The sequence below is a fragment of the Mustela nigripes genome, chromosome 5 (genome assembly GCF_022355385.1).
Source record: "Mustela nigripes isolate SB6536 chromosome 5, MUSNIG.SB6536, whole genome shotgun sequence".
In the NCBI taxonomy this organism is placed as follows: domain Eukaryota; kingdom Metazoa; phylum Chordata; class Mammalia; order Carnivora; family Mustelidae; genus Mustela; species Mustela nigripes.
In genome coordinates, this window is record NC_081561.1 from 15123413 (window position 1) to 15142815 (window position 19403).

The window sequence follows — 19403 nt, forward strand, 5'->3', positions numbered from 1 at the left end:
GAAATATGAAAATATAAAAAACATCTTACTTGGTGACAAAAGACTAAAGGCTTCTCCTCAAAAATCAGAAACAGAAAAAGATGCCTGCTTTTGCTAATTCTACTCAACACGATACTGGAAGATCTAGCCAGCGCAATTAGGCAAGAAAAAGAAGAAAAGGTATCAAACTGGAAAGAAAGAAGTAATATTATGTTTGCTAGTGATATAATCTTACAAGTACAAAAGCCTAGGGATTCCACAGAAACAAACCCTGTTAGGATTAATAACCAAATTCAGCAAAGTAGCAGAATATAAAATCAACACACAAAGTTAGTCGTATTTCCATATGTCAACAAGGAAATTCAAAAAAGAAATTTAAAAATTCCATTTGTAAAAGCATTAAAAAATTTAGGATTTAACAAAGGAGATGAAAGACAGGTATGATAAAAACTACAAAACACTGCTGGAAGAAATTAAAGACAATGTAAATAAATAGAAAGATACCCCATGTTCCTGGATTGGAAGACTAAGACCATTGAGATGTTATCAATAATACACAGAGTAATCTATAAAGTTTAATGCCATCTCTATCAAAATCCCAATGACATTTTTTGTAGAAACAGAAAAAAAATCCACCCTAAAATTCATATGGAACCTCAAGGGACTGAGAACAGCCATAAGAATCTTGAGAAGAACCACAAAGTTGGAGGACTCACACTTATGATTTCAAAACTTACTACAAAGGTACTGTAATCAAAGCAGTGAGCTACTGTTATAAAAACAGATACAGACCAATGAAACAGCCCCAAAATAAATCCTCACATACACAGTCAAATTATTTTCAACAAGGGTGCCAAGACCATGCAATGGAGAAAGGACAGTTTTTTTAACAAATGGAGCTGGGAAAACTGGATATCCATATGTTAAAAATGAGGTTGTGCCCTTTACATCATCAAAAATTTACTGAATGGATCAAAAATCTAAACATAAGAACTAAAACTATAATATTCTTAGAAAAAAACATAGGAAAAGCTTCATGACTTTGGGTTTGGCAATGATTTCTTGGGCAGGGAACCAAAGGCACAAAAAATGGTGAAGTTGGACTTCATCAAAATTAAAAGTTTTTGTGCATCAGTGAACACAGAGAAAAAAAGGAAACCCACAGAATGGGAGAAAATACTTGCAAAGCATCTATCTATTAAGATCCAGATACCGAGAGAACTCCTAAAACTCAACAAAAACCACCCTATCCAAAAATGGGCAAAGGACCTGAACAGACACCTATCTGAAGAAGATATAGTAAGAGCCCAATAAGCACATGAAAAGATGCTCACCACCATGAGTTGTTAAGGAAATACAAATCAAAACCACAATGAGTTCCTACTTCAAACCAATTAGAATGGCTATTAAAAAAAACAACAAAACCCAAACCAGAAGATAAGTTTTGGTGTGGATATGGATAAAAGGGCACCGCTGTGCACTGCTGGTGGTAATGTAAAACAGTGTGGCTGCTGTGTAAACAGTACAGTAGTTCTTCCAAAAATTAAAAATATAATGACCATATGATACAGCAATTGCGAGTAAATCTGAAAGGATTTAAAAATCTGAAAGGAGGGTCTTGAAGAGAGATGTGCACACTCCCGTTCACAGCAGCGTTACTCATGATAGCCAAAAGGTGGAAGCAAACTAAGTGTTCACTAATGGACGAATGGATAAACAAAATATGGTATATAGTTATAAAAAAAATTAATCAGCCTTAAAAAGAAACTTCTGACATAGGCTTCAACAGTATATGTCAGAACTGCCAACAGTATGCTCAGTGAAACAAGCCAGCCACAAAAAGACAAACACTGCTTGAGTTCACTTACATGCGGTGCCCAGAGTAGTCAGATTCATTGAAAGAGAAAGTGGAATGATGGCCACCAGAGACAGGGAAGGCAGCAACCAGGAACTGTTGTTTAATGGGCACAAAGTTTCCATTTTGCAAAATGAAAAGTTGTGGAGTTTGGATGCCTAACAATGTAAATGTGCTTATTAACACTACTGAACTGAAATGCGCACTTAAACATGGTTAAGCTGGTAAATTTCATGTTATGGGCATTTCATCACAATTTTCACAATTAAAAACATTATAATTTAGAGATCTGCTATTTAAAATAGTCCTTCCTCCACATATTAGTTCCAAAGAGAATAAAGCAGTGTTTTTTGTTTTTTTTTTTAAAGATTTTATTTGACAGGCAGAGATCACAAGTAGGCAGAGAGGCAGGCAGAGAGAGAAAGAGAGGAGGAAGCAGGCCCCCTGCTGAGCAGAGAGCCTGATGCGGGGCTCGATCCCAGGATCCTGGGACCATAACCTGAGCTGAAGGCCAAGGCTTTAACCCACTGAGCCACCCAGGCACCCCTAAAGCAGTGTTTCAAGGCAATCAATGGGCATATTACGTACATCTTCCTACAGCTCTAAATTTTCATATTAAGTCCCATGGTGCACCCCCTTTCAAACCACTACCACAGAGGAAGAGCTACGCATCTAAAACACTTCTTTCAATGAAGTCCATTCAACGAAATCACTAGATTTACGAAAATCAAGATAAAACGTAAACAGTACACCACTGCTCTTTACTATACCTTCTTTCATGTTCACTTACTCTTCACTCAACAAAACCAAGCAGGAAATTGGCATCAAATTAAGCACTTTTCATTTCAAAAAAGAGAAAAAAAAAATCTCTGGATTTAGCAACCACAAAAAGAAAGGCAGTAAAGAGCTAGAAAAGAGAAAGCGAACTCTAGGCGCAGGTGACTGTGTCATCCTAAACACAGCTCAGGACAAGGAGTGACGCATCTTTAGCACGGATCTGTCAGAGGGCACATTAAGTTCAGAACCGCATATAACATACTTAAATCACGTATTTTTGTAACAGCTATACTGAGGTAATTCACACACCATAAAATACACCCTTCTAAAGTGTGTCATTCAGTAGTGTTTAGTATATTCCCAGTGTTGGGCAACTATCACTACCATCTAATCACAAATCACTGTCCTCACCCCAAGCAGAAATCCCATACTCACTCCTCTCTCTCCTCCAATCCTTGGCAACCATTAATCTACTCTCTGTCTCTATGGATTTGCCGATCCAGGACATGTGCACAAATGGAATCATGTAACACATGGCCCGTGTGCTGCTTCTGGGCATTCACCCACCTCGCAACACGTACCAGCGCTCCGCTCCTTTCGGTGGCTGACCGTGCACCCATCAGTTGATGAGTATTTGTGTTGTTTCTACTTTCTGGCTATTATGAATAATACTGCTATGCCTGTTTGTGCACAAGTTTCTATGTGGACATTGGTTTTCAATTCTCTTGGTGTGAAACTGTCAGGTCATACAGTAACTCTACATTGAACTTTCTAAGAAACTACCGAACCGTTGTGCACAGCAGCCACACCACTTTCTGTCCCCACCAGCAGTGCACACGGGCGCCATTTCTCCATGTGCTCAAGGCCGGTTACTGTCTGTTCTCCTGATTATAGCCCGGCTAGGGGGCGTGAAGGCGCATCTCACTGTGGCCTTGACAGCAGCCACGAACGGTGCTGAGCTTCTTTCCATGTGACTTTTGGCTATTTATATCTTCTAGAGAGAAACTTCTGCTCAAATCCTTTGCCTGTTCCTCACTGGATTGTCTTTTTATTGCTCAGTTATAAAATTTATATACTCTAGATTCAAGTCCCTCGGCAGAAAAATGATTTGCAAATATTTCCTCCCATCCTGTGGATTTTTGTTCCACTTTCTTGATGGGTTCTGTGAAGTACAAAGGTTTTTAATTTTTATAGAGTTCAATTTATTTTTTTCTTTTGTGGCTTATGCTTCTGGTGCACATGTAAGAAAATCATGTATTTTCATATTAATCTGGGTGCCAGTAGGAGGGGAAATAGAGAAGAAATGGCATAAAATTAAAAGTCAAGAGGATTATCAAGGAATTAAATTCAAAATCAATTTTCTTGCAACAGAAAAACCGTAAATATAAATACACATAATAAAGTACTGACTTGCAGATACAAAAGTAATCAATCTACTTAAAGTCTGAATGGCCTTTGCATTAATCTATGAGAAGTAAAAACCCCTCAGGGAAATGAATAAGTTAATAATTCTAATCACTGTTTAGGTAAAATTTAGTTGCTTTAAGGATTCTAGCTATAAAATTATAAATATTTTTAGACAATAGTCAGAAGCATACTTTTCTTATTTAAATGGAAACACTTACCTGCTAAGTAATTCTAGACCAGCAGTGTACTTTGGCAAACATGGAACAGTTCTGCCAAAAAAACCAAACAAAACAAAAAAACCCACTTATTTAATTAAAATTGCTTCCAATTTAGGCCAACTTAAAAAAATAAAAAGCTACATATGAGAATTCTGACACTGTTAACTGTAATGTGGAATATTTGTAAATTACTAATGATAATTTACCTAAACTTTCAGAGAAATGTATTGCTTTCGTTCACAATTAAAATACTGTAATATACTATCACCCATCATTCTGCCCTACAGTTGGTTTTAGCACATAAGATAAACACCTTGATAAAAAGCTAAATAAGAAATTTTTTAAAAAGATTTATTTATTTGACACAGAGAGAGATCACAAGTAGGCAGAGAGGCAGGTGGGGGGTTGGGAAGCAGGCTCCCTGCTGAGCAGAGAGCCCAATGCAGGGCTCAATCCCAGGACCCTGGGATCATGACCTGAGCCGAAGGCAGAGGCTTTAACCCACTGAGCCACCTAGGCGCCTCAATAAGAAAGTTTTTTAAAAGCTCATAATCTCTAGGTTTAAAGTAAAATTTGGTCATGTTTTATGTATTTAAAAAAAATGAAAAGTTGCACAATACTGTTGTTTTTTATATAAAACAGGTTACAGCCCCAGAGGCTCACTTGCCAAGTACTGTTTCATTATTAATCTGCTTCTCAATAATGAAGGACTTTTACTTTGTGCTTAATATACAAAATGATTAACTGCGATCAAACAGTAACCACTGGCTGTCCAAGAATAAAACAACTACACCTCGCCATGTCCTCAGCCATTTCACAATTTTATCAATTTCCCGCATTACACAATTTATAAATAATCAGACTGCTCTGTAGTCAGAGGCACTCAACGACATGAACCCCACTAAAGTAATCATGCTATTAGAACTAGAGCCGAAGGCTGTGTGAAATTTAAGTCACAGTAAATTAAATCTTAGCACAGACTTACCTTGGTTTGCTTTTTACTTTAGCTTCTCTTGACTTGTCACTTAGAGTCTTCAGCCTATAATTCAATAAGTAGAAGTTATCATATTTTCACAGCTTAAAAAATTTTTTTGCAACCATGAGTTTCATAGTTCTTAAAATTTTAGATCAGATGAGCTAATTATTTTAGCAAGAATTCAGCACCTCCACAGACAAGCATTTGAGTGTTTACTGTATGTCACACCCCAAATAGAAGATCTAGAGCAAACATCTTTATATTTTTTCTTGCCCCAATCCCCTTTTTATAAATAACTCCTAAGACTAATTGATCTAGGAAAAGGTCATTTACCTGGCATCATTAGAAAAAGGAGTGATGCACACAGGTGAATTTCGTAGGTAACAAAGATGCCTAAGCAGCACATTTTAATAAAACAGGTAAGATACTAGGCACTCAAAGCTCTTTAAGTACAAACATTTTGTGAAATTTTAGACACTGATCAAAAGTTTTCTAAAATATATTACAAACCCTTTTCTTTAAAGAGGACTTGGTATATTCTTTTTAAAATTTTTAATGTTTTCTAATTTTTTTAATTAACATATAATGTATTATTAGCCCCAGGGGTACAGGTCTGTGAATCGCCAGGTTTACACACTTCACAGCACCCACCATGGCACATACCCTCCCCAATGTCCGTAACCCCACCACCCTTCTCCCAACCCCTCACCTCCCACCTCCCCACCCCCGATAACCCTCAGTTTGTTCTGTGAGATTAAGAGTCTCTTACGGTTTGTCTCCCTCCCAATCCCATCTTGTTTCGTTTATTCCTTCCCTACCCCTCAAAATCCCCACATTGCCTCTCAAATTCCTCATATCAGAGAGATCATATGATAATTGTCTTTCTCTGATTGACTTATTTCGCTCAGCATCATACCCTCTAGTTCCATCCATGTCGGTGCAAATGGCAAGTTTTCATTTCTTTTGATGGCTGCATAGTATTCCCGTGTGTGTGTGTGTGTGTATACACACCACATCTTCTTTATCCATTCATCTGTTGATGGACATCTACGTTCTTTCCATAGTTTGGCTATTGTGGACATTGCTGCTATAAACATTCGGGTGCACGTGCCCCTTCAGACCACTACATTTGTATCTTCAGGGTAAATACCCAGTAGTGCGATTCGGCTGGGTCACAGGGTAGCTCTATTTTCAGCTTTTTGAGGAACCTCCATGCTGTTTTCCACAGGGGCTGCACCAGCTGGCACTCCCACCAACAGCACAGGAGGGTTCCCATGAAGAGGAGTTGGTATATTCTATTTAACATTTTCTGCTAACTCCAGGTCATTCTTATGAATACCACTGATGACTTTTCGTGGTCATCTCCTCAGAAGTCCGAGCTGGGAATGCCTTTTCATCTCCCTACCTGAAGTCAGTCTACGGCGATCTGAGTGTGTCTGGGATCCTGTGTCTCTCTCTTTTTTTTTTTTTTCTCGATTTAAATCTCCCACCCCCACCGCTGGTCATCTGATCTCCGAGGAAACCTCACTGTTTCAGCTGCTCCCACGCTACTGCAGCCTCCTCCCTCGCTGTTACTAGCTTTTTAAAATTCCTGGGCTAGGAAACAGATAAATGGGCTAGAGATGCACAGAAAAATAAAATTAAATGGGTTCCTCCATACATAGTATATGAAGTTCACAGACTCTGTACAGTTTATTTTTGCTTCTCTGGCCCATTTTCTTCTTTTGGCTGCTGATCCTGTACCACAGAACAGAAGTTGCTAGAAAGTGAGTGCTACCTTGTGAGCCACTCTAATATCAAATGAGATATTACTGTTAAATATTCGTAATGTGGCTATTTCAACAGATCTTTGTTTCTATGTAGAGTCTGAAACACAGGCCACAGTACCACCACTAGCCCCGAACAGGCCTTTGGTAAAACAAGAAATAGGTGCCCCTTCTTCAAAGTGCTCGACTGCTCTCAGCTAGAAACCGAGACTGTCCAAGCTGCCTCTCCCATGTACGCCCCCGAGCCTGAGCCTCTCTGTGTAAGCCCAGACCTAGGACTCCATCCTTTTTGTCCGTAATGCCTGGCTAACCACCAGAAAGGGACTTAAAAAAAAAACAAAAACAAAAAACTGGAATGCCAGTTTCATACAAAAATTTTTACATTACTCTATATTGTTTTTCAAAAACTAAAATACTGATGAGATGAGCTCTTTGTTGTTAAAAAGACTCTGCAATCTCTTTAATACAAAACTCATTTGTTTCTCTCTCTCTAGATGAGTCTAGGAGTTGTATTTTAAAAGTCTGAACTGTCCGAGAGAAACAATATAAATTTCGGGACACCTGGGTGTCTCAGTTGGTTAAGCGTCTGCCTTCAGCTCAGGTCACGATCCCAATGTCCTGGGATCAAGACCCACATCAGGCTCCTTGCGTGGCAGGGAGCCTGGTTCTCCCTCTGCTCCATGCTCATGCTCTCTGTCGCTCTCACTCTAATAAATAAATAAATAAACTTAAAAAAAAAAATAAATTTCCAAGCTTCACCTTGGCAACTAGTAAATACAGTTTAAACTAAGATTTAAATTAAGATTACGCAACAACTAGGAGAACGTATTTTGACAGTCACCCTCTATTACCTCCACTCCAAAATTGAGAAAGGCACCTAGGTGGGACATCCCAGCTAGAATTATACAAGGATGGTTATACACAGTGGTACATTATACTCAAAATTATTTTAATAATTTTTTAGTCATCTAGGGCAATTCCATATAGTTAGGTATACAAGGATATTGCAAGGGAACTGTTAAGATCCTTTCTGGACCATTCTTATATGGTCCGGCAAATCTGGAGGTTGGTATCTCAAATATTTATTTCTGAAATAAACTTTTGCTTTGTCAACTGTAATACATCAAATTTGGGGTGCTCCTCCACACACACCCCCAAAAAAGAAAAAAATAGAAAGAAGGAAAATCACAGGAAGCTGAAAATAAAATCATTGGAAGGGTCAAGGAGAGCTTCTCCACGTGGCTCCTTAACAGCCGTCTGCTTTAAAATTGGCCCTTAACCAGATGTAATGTGTGGAACTTATTTAATCTGGATTTGAACAAATCACCTGTAAAAAGACACTTCGAAGAACAAGGAAATTTGATTATGGACTGGATCATTGATAATATCAAAGAATTGGTGTTAATTCTGTTAAGTATGATGTCGGGATTGCATTTATATAATCTGTCTCTTTAGGGGTGCAAACTGATGGAGAGATGTAATAGACAAATCTGAGACTTTTATAATGATCGGAGAGACACAACACAGAGTACTAACCACTATACAATCACAGCCGTGACAGGAGACAAAAACTGAAAGTGGCGACACTGGACAATTGGCCAAAGTAAAAGGGACAACTGTTGGATCTCAATCATGGATATGCCCTGTCAACCGGGTGATTCTATTTTTTATATGTTTCAAACTTTGTGAACATTTTTGTAACAAACACAGTCTTTTAGACATCCACCTCTTCTCATCACACCTTCTCAACATAAATCATCCATGCGCCAAAATTCAGAACAGAAACTGATGGAGAAAACAAGGAAGCTGGAAGGAGGTGGGAAACAGTGAAGAAGGTTGAGGAGAGGAACAGACAAGGGTCACAAGGACTATTATTCTTAGAGCTGAAAAAATGAGGTCAAGTGTATATATATATATATACATATATATTTGTGTATTGTATATATATATATGTATATATATATATTTATTTATACACACACACATACATTAAGGTCAGGTATATTTAACAAGTAACAAAAAAAGCAAAAAAGTCCCTTCTGAAATATATACTCAAAACCTAGAATTCAACCAAAAGCAACATACTGTTTTTATTGGGTACTAATTCTACTTCAAGTTTCTCACGGTGATTCTGTGCTGGAAACAACATGCTGATGAAAGCAATTTAATGCCTCACAATGTCAGGACTCACTAAGAGGGAAATACTGATTTGAGTGTAATACCCCAGTTTCCACAAACATAAAATGGTGGTATTATACTGATAGTAATGATTTGCCACAGGAATTAAATCAAAGTCCACATACGACTTTGTCAGCATTCTGTAAACAGAACTCACTCACATGAAAAGTATAGTAAGAATTATCTCCGCCAAGAAAGGTAAGAACCTCCGTACATTATCAGGCCCAGGCGAAATAAAGTGGAGGTTCCTGAATGCACCAGTTTCCAGAAAAGGCTTCCCCACCGTTCCCAGTCTTCTTCCGAAACCCACACAACCCCAGGAAGACATAAGCGCTGCTGTGTGACTACCAATTTAGACATAAGTGAGCACCTAATTATCTTTGGCCAAAAGCAACTAACCTCAACTTTGTCCTAAGGCTTCAACAACTTATTTTTAGGTTGTTTCAAAGACTTACACCTTGATTTGACAAGAGCACATTTATTTTTAAAGGCTGTGCAGAAAATATTAAAATAGGGGCATCCTCCTAAGACATGGAGGTGATTAGCAGAACTGCCCCACAACAAGTTTACAGAGAAGCAGATGGACAGAATGACCTCGGGAGCTCGGTAATGAAAGTTGAGCAGGAAAAGCGCTTTTCTCTAGCTGACTCAACCTCACAGGGGGACCTTAACAGCATTCCTTTGTGCTTCAATTTCCTACTCAGGTAAGCTCATCAGACGACTGTGAAAGCTCAGGATGCAGAACACCACAAAAACCTATCAATGAGCAGATTTTGTCATTAAGGTTCAATTCCTTTAACCATGTAGGAGTCTCCATTATTCTGACTTTAAATTCTCCTTACAAAGACAAATCCAATCTACTGGTTTTTCTACCGTGAATGTTCGTCATTTTTTTTTTTTTTCTTCAAAAACAAGACCATGGAAAGACAGCATCGATCACACTTAAAAATACACATGACCTGGGGTGCCTGACTGGCTTAGTCTCTTGAGCATCTGACTCTTGATTTAGGCTCAAGGCAAGATCTCAGGGTCCTAGGATGGAGCCCAGCACGTCAGGCTCTCTGCTGGGCACGGAACCTGCTTAAGATTGTCTCTCCCCAGGGTGCCTGGGCAGCTCAGTGGGCTAAGCCTCTGCCCTTGGCTCAGGTCAAGGTCTCAGGGTCCTGGGCCCCACATCAGGCTCTCTGCTCAGCAGGAAGCCTGCTTCCCCCCTTTCTCTGCCTGCCTCTCCACCTACTTGTGATCTCTGTCAAAAAATAAATCTTAAAAGGGACGCCTGGGTGGCTCAGTTGGTTAAGCGGCTGCCTTCCGCTCGGGTCATGATCCCAGTATCCTGGGATCGAGTCCCACATCGGGCTCCTTGCTCGGCAGGAAGCCTGCTTCTCCCTCTGCCTGCCACTCTGTCTGCCTGTGCTCACTCTCTCTGACAAATAAACAAATAAAATCTAAAAAAAAAAAAAGTCTAGAGCCATACAATTCGTTGTCCATAAAAAAAATCTTAAAAAAAAAATTCTCTCCTCCTCGCCCTCTGCCCCTCCCCCCACTTGTATCCTCGCTTTAAAATAAATTTTTTTTAAAGATTTTATTTATTTGACAGAGAGTCTGCACCCAAGCACGCACACACACAAGCAGGGGGGAGCAGCAGAGGGAGAGGGAGAAGCTGGCTCTCCACCTGAACTGAAGGCAGACATTTAATGGCTGAGCCACCCAGGTGCCCCTAATAAATAAATAAATCTTTAAAAAAAAAAAGAGTACACATGACCCCTCAGCTCTGGAGCCTGAGAGAGTCACACAAAAGCTGCACAAACAGGAAAGGGAAAGGAATGTAGACCACCTCTATCCTAATTAACCCCAACTACACCGAGTCAGTGCTGACCTGTGCCCTAAGCGTTTCACGCGTCTCCCCCGACCCCTCACCCACCACTGGTCCTGCTGTGGTTTTATTTTATCTGATTTGCCCATGTTTTCAACCTAGTTAATGCCTATATGGTAAATCAGCTTACAGCAGGGAATGACCATAAGACAGCAGACTTACTCATTTTCTAAGATACAACATCTTGGCAGTTAGCTCTGTGTATAAAGTGTTTCACACGTCTTAATTGCTTCTTTTAAGGTCAACCCCTAAGTGATCTCACACAACAAATTCACAGCCAACCCCCCTTCTCTTTCAAACTGTTCTGAGGGCCACCTGGGTGGTTCAGTCAGGGAAGCTTCTGCCTTTGGCTCCAGTCTTGATTGATCTGGGGTCCTGGGATCCAGCCCAGCATCGGGTTCCCTGCTGGGTGGGGAGCTGACTTCTCCTTCTCCCTCTCCCCCTGCTCCTGCTTTCTAATAAATTCTTAAAAAATCTTTAAAAACAAAACAAAAAAACCCCCAAAACTATTCTGAAATTCTTCTGTTTGTAAATGACATCATTTATCTAAGATACTGGAGTTAACATCGTTAATTTCCCCACCATTTTCCTTTCCTACATTTCACTGTTTACAAATCCCCCGGTGCCTGCCCTGTCCATTCCCTTGAGAAACTGCTACCAGCACCACCTTACCATCTTTCCGCTGGCCCGTAATTAGAGCCTCCTAAACACTCTCCCTGTTCCCCATCTCTGGCTCTTCCATCACACAGCCTCTCAAATTTCTTCCAGAAACGCAGGCTCACGCTGCTCCCTCCACAAAAACCTTCCAAGACTCCGTCAGGACTACCCCAACCCCTTTAACCTGCTTTACTGTTTGCCACAGTTCCTATGGCCTTCCAGATACTGTGCCTCCAGCCACAAGAAAGAGCCCAGGGACATTCACTGCTGCCTGCTGCGTTCTCTGCTCCATCCCTGGCTCCCAGAAGATGCCTGTCACAGAGTAAGTGCTCAGTAAGTATTTGATAAATGAATGAATTCAGCAACGGGCTGAAGATCTTCTCTTAGTCACTCAACTTCCCTCTCAGCTTCCTCTCCCACAACCACTTCTGTCTTGGAGATGCCCTCCCTCTCAAATCTGTTACAACCCCTCATTCTTCAAGGCCCAGTCCAGAAGCCACCTCCTCTCTGAAGCCTTCTGCAATGCTTCCTTTTGCAAAAATGAAGGACTCCTCACTTTGGGCTCACACAGCGCCCACATTCACTTGTATCTTTACTGTTCTGTTCCTCCTTCCTCCCTTTACATTTTGCCAGGACTTTGTAGCCCCAGAATCCAGCCAGACACACACACACCGATTAGTAAAGAAAACTGAGCACATGGCTTACATTTTTTTGCTTTTTAATGAAATGAGAAAGGATTTCTGGGAAAAAGGACACGTCTGAGTGTGTCACCCAGTAGTGTCTGACACTTAGTAGGAGCAGTACATAGTAACTTAATCAGGTGGAATACTGAGACGCTTTTCATGCTTATTAAAAAGGTGAGTAATCCCGGAAGAGTCAAGACTTTAGGCAAAATCTCGCCATTTTAGCACACTATGAATTAGATTATTCGATTATTAGATTAATCCTCTCCTTCCAGTGGATTTCGATCGGAAGGGCAGCAGAGAAAATGAGTCCCCTGGGCAGGGGTAACCTCGCGGGGGTAAACACCCACCCTTTAGCTGCAACAAGTTTTCTATCCCTACCCGCAAGAACCCAGAGCAAAAAAACAGGAAAACACCAGTCGGTGACAGGCAGCTATAAACCTTCAGTAAATCTGATTATCAATTCCCTGAGGGTCCTGCATTCCTGACTACTTCATTCCTGAGGCTTTCCGTCCTACCTGCTCAGAAGTTAAAAAACAAATACCAGAGTGGATTTGAAGTATGTGCTTCATTATTTCCCAAAGTTTCCCTCGGAGCTCAAGCCGATCCCTAAGAAGTGCATGTTCTACGTGAACACCCCAAAAGGCTCAAAGAGTTCTGAGTAAGTTAAATGAAAATAGGACTCAAGAAGTGTGAGGCCCCAAACCTCACTCCTGTGGTCCTTTGGACCAGCCAGCCAACCACTTAAGTCAGAAAGAACATGATATAATTTCCAGGTTTATCTCAATTTTGGCATAACTATTATTAGGAGTAAAAATTTACAAAGGGGAGCCTGGGCGTCTCAGTTGGTTGAATGGCTGCCTTCAGCTCAGGTCAGGAACCCAGAGTGCTGGGATCTTCCTGCTCAGCGGGGGGAGTCGGCTTCTCCCTCTCTGCCCCTCCCGCCCCGTTTGTGCACTCTCACTCTCAAATATAACCTTTTTAAAAATTATAAAAATACCCCAAGTCCATGGACAACTTCTAGTCCCCACCCCCCACAGGCCACCAGCATCTCTAGCCTGAACTGATCCTAAGTTGCATTTTTTTTTTAAGTCTGCATGGAAGGTGGAAATTCACTGTGTTCAGACATGCTTTTATCACTAATGTGACATTCTCTTGGGAGACTGATAAAGCTAAGCCTCTTAAAAAAAAAAAAAAAAGTAGATTTTCCTACATTTTAAGGTCCATGAACTTTCGGAATTTGAAAATGAGCAGAAAAGCTGAGAGGATGGCACTCTGGGCAACTGGAAAGAGCAGCTCCCGCAACACTGAAGGAACACAGAAACCCACCAGGCCTTCCTTCTACTCATTCCCTCGGGCAACCCAACACTGCAAGTTTCCTATTCCTTAGAAGCCCGCTGCTCGAGTTTCTTCTACTCGCACTAACACCAAGTGTTCTAAACCAGTGACAGGAGCAGCTGGGTAGTTTTGGGAGGTGAGGGCCATGTATTCATGTATTCACCTGTGAATTCCCCTGAGCCTTCATGCAAGACACACGTCTGCTGATTAATTTCATCTTTCCTCAGCAAGGCAAAATACCCAGTTAAGTAAAAAAGGTTGATCGCCAGCTGAATACAGACTGTTTACCAAAGTTAATTAAGAGGATTCTTTCTTCTAAGAGTCGTACAGGATTTGTGAACTGGACAAAAGGGAATATCAGAGTTCAGAGCAGCCAGTCAGCAGCAAGGCAGACCTCACCTGGAAAGGAGTGATTTCTCCGCCAGGTGACAAGCTAAGTGGCACACAGTGACCAGGGTGTTTGTCAGTTGACAGCGGCCAGTACAGAGGGAGCCAATCAAATGTCTACATGGACTGACAGCCCTCTCAGGACGTCTAATCCCAAAGTGGCTCCAGTCTATGATAGGGTCAAGAAGTCTGTTTCCAAGGGATTCTAACCAGATCTCAATTCTCTTCCTAACTAAACCCTAAACTCAGAGTGTCCAGACCTCCCAGGATGGTTGGGTCCAGAGTCTACATTCCTAGTTAAGTTTAACCTTCTTAAGCAAAGATCATGAGTATGAATGGCAACTATACAAGGGAGAGAGAGTAACTACCAGAAGCTGGACTGTTACCTCCTCAAAACTAATTCAAAGTAATAACAGGTGTACCAGGTGGGTTTATTTATGACCACTCTCATGCTCCAAGCAGACTATTCCAGAATCCCATCGAAACTCTTCAATCATTTACACCTGAAGTTACTTTTTCAATTTAAATGGGGGGGATGCAAGCATGCAACCCCCCCAAAACAAAAAACCCATAAATCCATAAATTAATAACTCACAGAGAGTGTATCATATTCTCACCAACTCCAAACCAAAATTATCAAAAATGATTTACATGGGGTAAGTGCTCCAGTATTTGCCTCAAATCCTCAGCATCCAAAAGGCAAACCACGTAAACATTTTTGTCCCATAAGACAAAATCTTAGCCCCATCTTTCTCAAGGACAATTTAAAACCCTATGATCGAGGTGTCCTCGTTCAGAAAATTCTCCGAAGGATTTGTACGATAAGGTAACAGACTCTGAAGGTGACACCTTTTCTAAAGAAATGAAAAAATTAATACGAATTAAGCACGAACTAGTAACAACAGATGACGCGGTGCTTTCTGTTGTACATGTTGTGTCTCACATGTCCATTAATCTTTATCACCTCCGTGCAGTTGTGGAAACCGAGGCAAGACAACTCAAGTAATGTGCAAAACCACATCTGCTGAGAGATGGGAGACTCAGAGTCCGGGAGTCGGGCGCGGGAATCTGTGCCGGTGGTTCCCAAACTTCCCCGCGCCCCGGAATCAGCCGGAGAATCCTGAAAACTCATTGATCAGCAAGGGCGCCAGCCTGGGGTCGGGCGCGTTCAAGATTCCCCGGGGACTCTAGGACAAGCTGGGGAACCGCCTGGTCTGCGCCTGTCACCCGGACCTCGCTGCGAGCAACGTCGCCGTAGTTCCGCGGCTGTGCTCGCCCCACGAAGGTCCTCAGCAAGGCGCCGAACCCGGGGCAGACACTCAGGGAGCAAACAAAAGGGAGGGAAAGAGGCGGCCGGCCGGCAGCCCGAGGATCCTGCGAGCGGGCCGCGCCAGGACGCGGAGCCGCAGCGCGCGCGGCGGCGCCCGTGACCTCCGGCCTGGGCAGGGGGCGGCGGGCCCGGCTCCCCGCGACGCCGCGGGAGCCCGAGGCCCGAGCCGGCAGGTGCCTCGGCGACGCAGGCCCCCGTCCCGCGGCCGGCGGAAGCGGGGGGCGCGCTTGCCCGCCACGTGACTCCCCGCCGGGCCGCGCGGATGCCGGGACGGGGGCCCGGGCGTCCCCCGCGCACTCCGCGGAGCGAGGCGGAGCCGGCCGGCGGGCACCCAAGTTACTCAGAGCCGCCGGACCGACGCCGCAAAGTTCGTTCCGCTCCTCGGCCGGGCGGGGATGGGAAGTGCGGGGCGGGACCCGAGCGGACCGGGGCGCGGGAGGGAGGGAGGCGGCGTCAGGGGTCCCGGCCCAGCCCCCGGGCGCTTCCCGTCCCCACCGTACACCCACCCGGAGGTGAAATCCTGCTGCACGCTCAGCAGCCGCTCGAGCAGGGTCTCCAGCATCGCCGCCGCCGCGTCTCCTCCGCTCAGGCTTCAGGCCGCCGCCGCTGCCGTCGCCCCGGGTCCCCCAAGGCTGCCGCCACACCTGTCACCCGCGCGCCCCGCACACTCGCAGCCGGCCCCGCCCCCGGCTCGGTAGGTGCCCCGCGCCGCAGCCCCTTCCGCGTTCCCGCCCCCAGCTCGCGCGCTCCCGCCCCGCCCCCGCCGCGCCCAGGCCCGCGCAGGCGCAGTGGGACGCGTCGGCCGCGGGTTGCGGAAAAGGGGCGGTTCTTCTCGTCCAGCTGAGCAAGCCACTGAGGCCCTGATGCCTTTTTGTAGCCCAAACCAGGCCTTCTCGTTTTTCTCCGAAACAGAATTGGCATCATGAGAAAATGTTTTCATCGAGGGCTTCGCTGAATGCAGGGCTGGTTTTTACGGTTTGGAAGAGATTTGGGTAAATTTCTTGGCAGCATGCACATCCCTGTAGCACCAGGTACAGGATCTGACCCCGCGGCTTTGTCCTTGGATGAGACAGTTAACTATTCTAAGCCTCGGTTTCTTCCCTCATAAAATGGGAACGATAACCAGCTGTTTCGACATCACCCTTTTCCACTTCGACCTTCATGATGCTTTTGTGCCCTCCATACCAAAGGAGATCGTCTTTGTCAGGTCACCGTGGACTGCCATGTTGCCAGTGACATTTGTTACTTACCTGCCCTGATTTTTTTCTCGACCTCTCAGTGGCTCTCAAAGCAGTACCTTATACCATTTTTTAAAAATGATTTTATTTATTTATTTGAGTGGGGGAGAGAGAGCATGTAAGCCAGAGCACAAGAGCAGGGGGAGGTTCCCTGCTGAGCAGGGAGAGCACAAGAGCAGGGAACCCCACCTCAGCTTCAATCCCAGGACCCTGAGATCATAACCTGAGCGGAAGGCAGAAGCTTAACAGACTGAGCCACCCAGGTGCTGACCACCCCCCCACATGCCATTTTTAAGACACATTCTTCTCTTGACATCGTATTTCTACTCTCCCTTCCCCTCCACTCCTGTTTCAACAGCCGCTCCCAGGGCCCCATCACCAGCCTCCCGCTCTGCATGTGTGCTCTACCATGCTGGAAATCCTTTCAAGGCACTGATGGACGCCCAATTCTCTATTTCCAGCCCTGACCTCCTTCCTGCCCCTTCAATTTAGACCAGTTGCTCACTTAACATGTATCCAGTGTAGGCATTCCAAGCCAACATACCCCAAATTGAAGACTTGATTGCATAGTCAACTCCTGACTTGCTCATTCCCCAGTCTTTTCCGTTTTAGTAAATGGCGTCACCATCCACCAAGTTGTTCAAGTTAAGGCTCTCTATTTTTATTATTTCCAATCCACTCTATTTCTAAAGTATTCCTGGAACCTCCTCCCCTTTCTCCATCTTCATTATAATCATTTTAGACCAGGCACTGTCATCTCACACTAGGAACACTGACAGTTCCCCTGATTCTAGTCTTTTGCCATCTACACCCCTGTAATCCATCCTTGACATGGCAGCTGAAGAGAATTATCTAAAAGAGCCATCAGATTATGTTGCTCTCCTACTTTAAAGCCTTCAGTTGCTTCCTGTGCCTTCAGATAAAATTCAAACTCCTTACTTGGCTTAAAAAGTCCTAAAATTTGACCCCTTCCTGATACTCTATCCAAAGCAAGTATGAGTTTGAACTGTGTGGGACCACTTACATGCATTTTTTTTCAATAAATACATTAAAAAATTTTTGGAGATATGTGACAATTAGAAGAAATCCGAAGAGGAACCACAGAGAAGAAAAATTAGGTATTGTTGCAAGAATACAGTATATAATACATATATAAAATAATCTATTTATATTATAAAAGAAAAATTAGGTATTGTTGCAAGAATACAGTATATAATACATATATAAAATAATCTATTTATATTATATTGATAAAGCTTCCAGCAAACAATAGACTATTAGTAGTTAAGTTTTGAGGAAGTCAAAAGTTATATGTGGATTTTCAACTGCTAGGGGATCAGTTCAAGGGTCAACTGTACTACTCACCTATCATGACCTTGACATTTAAGCCATAGTAACCTTGTGTGTGCGTTCCTTGAAAACTCCAGGTTCATTTCCATCTTGAGGCCCTTTCACAAGCTCTTCTCCAAAGTGTCCCAGTGTTGGCTTCTTTATGGCATTCAGATCTCAGCTTAAATATCAACCCCTTAGGTAGGTTTTCACAGATCATTCACTTCCTGTACATGACCTATTTCTCAACTTAGTACACATCACTCTCTGGTAATTTATTTAATAATTATTAAGAAAAAGTTGTTTATTAACTAATTTTTTTAAGATTTTATTTATTTTATTTGACAGAGATCACAAGCAGGCAGAGAGGCAGGCAGAGAGAGAGGGAGGAGGAAGCAGGCTCCCCGCTGAGCAGAGAGCCCGATGCGGGGCTCGATCCCAGGACCGTGGGATCATGACCCGAGCCGAAGGCAGAGGCTTTAACCCACTGAGCCACCCAGGCGCCCCTATTAACTAATTTTTTAACACCATTTTTTAAAAAGATTTTATTTATTTATTTGACAGAGAGAAATCACAAGTAGGCAGAGAGGCAGGCAGAGAGAGAGGAAGGGAAGCAGGCCCCCTGCTGAGCAGAGAACCCGATGTGGGACTCGATCCCAGGACCCTGGAATCATGACCTGAGCCGAAGACAGCGGCTTAACCCACTGAGCCACCCAGGGGTCCCAACACCATTTATTTTAAATTCAGGGCTGGGACTAGGGTGAGGCAGATAAGGCATTCACTTCAGGTGCAAAATTTAAGGGGAGCCAAAAAGCTCGATATTCAAAATAAATAATATTGTAATGCAATATTTAAAAAAATCAGAATTCATGCAAAAAATGTGATAAACAAAATATCAAACATAAACAGAAAATACTGATTGTTTTGTTGTAGGAATCAAATAAGATAAAGCATGTGGCTTATGGTTGGGGCAGCGGGGAACACCTCTTGCCCCCTCTGGATAATTTCTTCCCTGTGGAGAAATCTCCTTCCACAGTGTAACACTCCACGCCTTTCCTGGAGAAGAGGTGACTGTGTTGGTTAGTAAGCTAGGGACCAAGGAGCCCAGCCCCATCTTCTTTTCTTTATTGTGGCTGCAAATATCCAGCAGAGAACACTCACTCCATTCCACAAGGACTGGCTGCCTGGTGAGGAGGCTGGGCCGACCCAGTTGCTTTCTGTGACTGGATAGGCAAGCCTTAAACTGAGGTTCAGTAACAGGAATTCTGCTGGCCCATAAATATTACATAAGCCATGTGTTTCATCAGCCTTACCAGAAATGAAAGTGAAGTTCGGGCCACTTTATGCTGAGGCTCTTGTCTTATGTCTCGGTTGGTTCAGACAAGTAAGGGAGAGGGGTGCTGTCGCTAAGT

General features: G+C 43.2%; 1 protein-coding gene and 1 long non-coding RNA gene across 4 annotated transcripts in view; one reads left to right on the forward strand and one right to left on the reverse strand.

Annotated features, from left to right (window-relative positions):
- Positions 1-19403, reverse strand: part of DTNBP1 (dystrobrevin binding protein 1) — a 202832-nt gene that overhangs the window by 109567 nt on the left and 73862 nt on the right. The window contains exons 1-3 of one of the 3 annotated variants that reach the window (XM_059399490.1): positions 18028-18128; positions 5222-5275; positions 4237-4287 (exon numbers count right to left, since the gene is read on the reverse strand). In XM_059399490.1, the coding sequence (XP_059255473.1) occupies positions 4237-4287; positions 5222-5275; positions 18028-18101 (179 nt within the window). In that variant the 5' untranslated portion in view covers positions 18102-18128. Of the gene's footprint in view, positions 1-4236; positions 4288-5221; positions 5276-15930; positions 16098-18027; positions 18129-19403 lie in introns of those variants that run through there. The other 2 variants (XM_059399491.1, XM_059399492.1) reach the window with 2 other exon arrangements.
- Positions 16034-19403, forward strand: part of LOC132017620 (uncharacterized) — an 11153-nt gene continuing 7783 nt past the window's right edge. The window contains exon 1 of the long non-coding RNA XR_009404345.1: positions 16034-16118. This is a non-coding gene — a long non-coding RNA (uncharacterized LOC132017620). The remainder of the gene's footprint in view (positions 16119-19403) is intronic.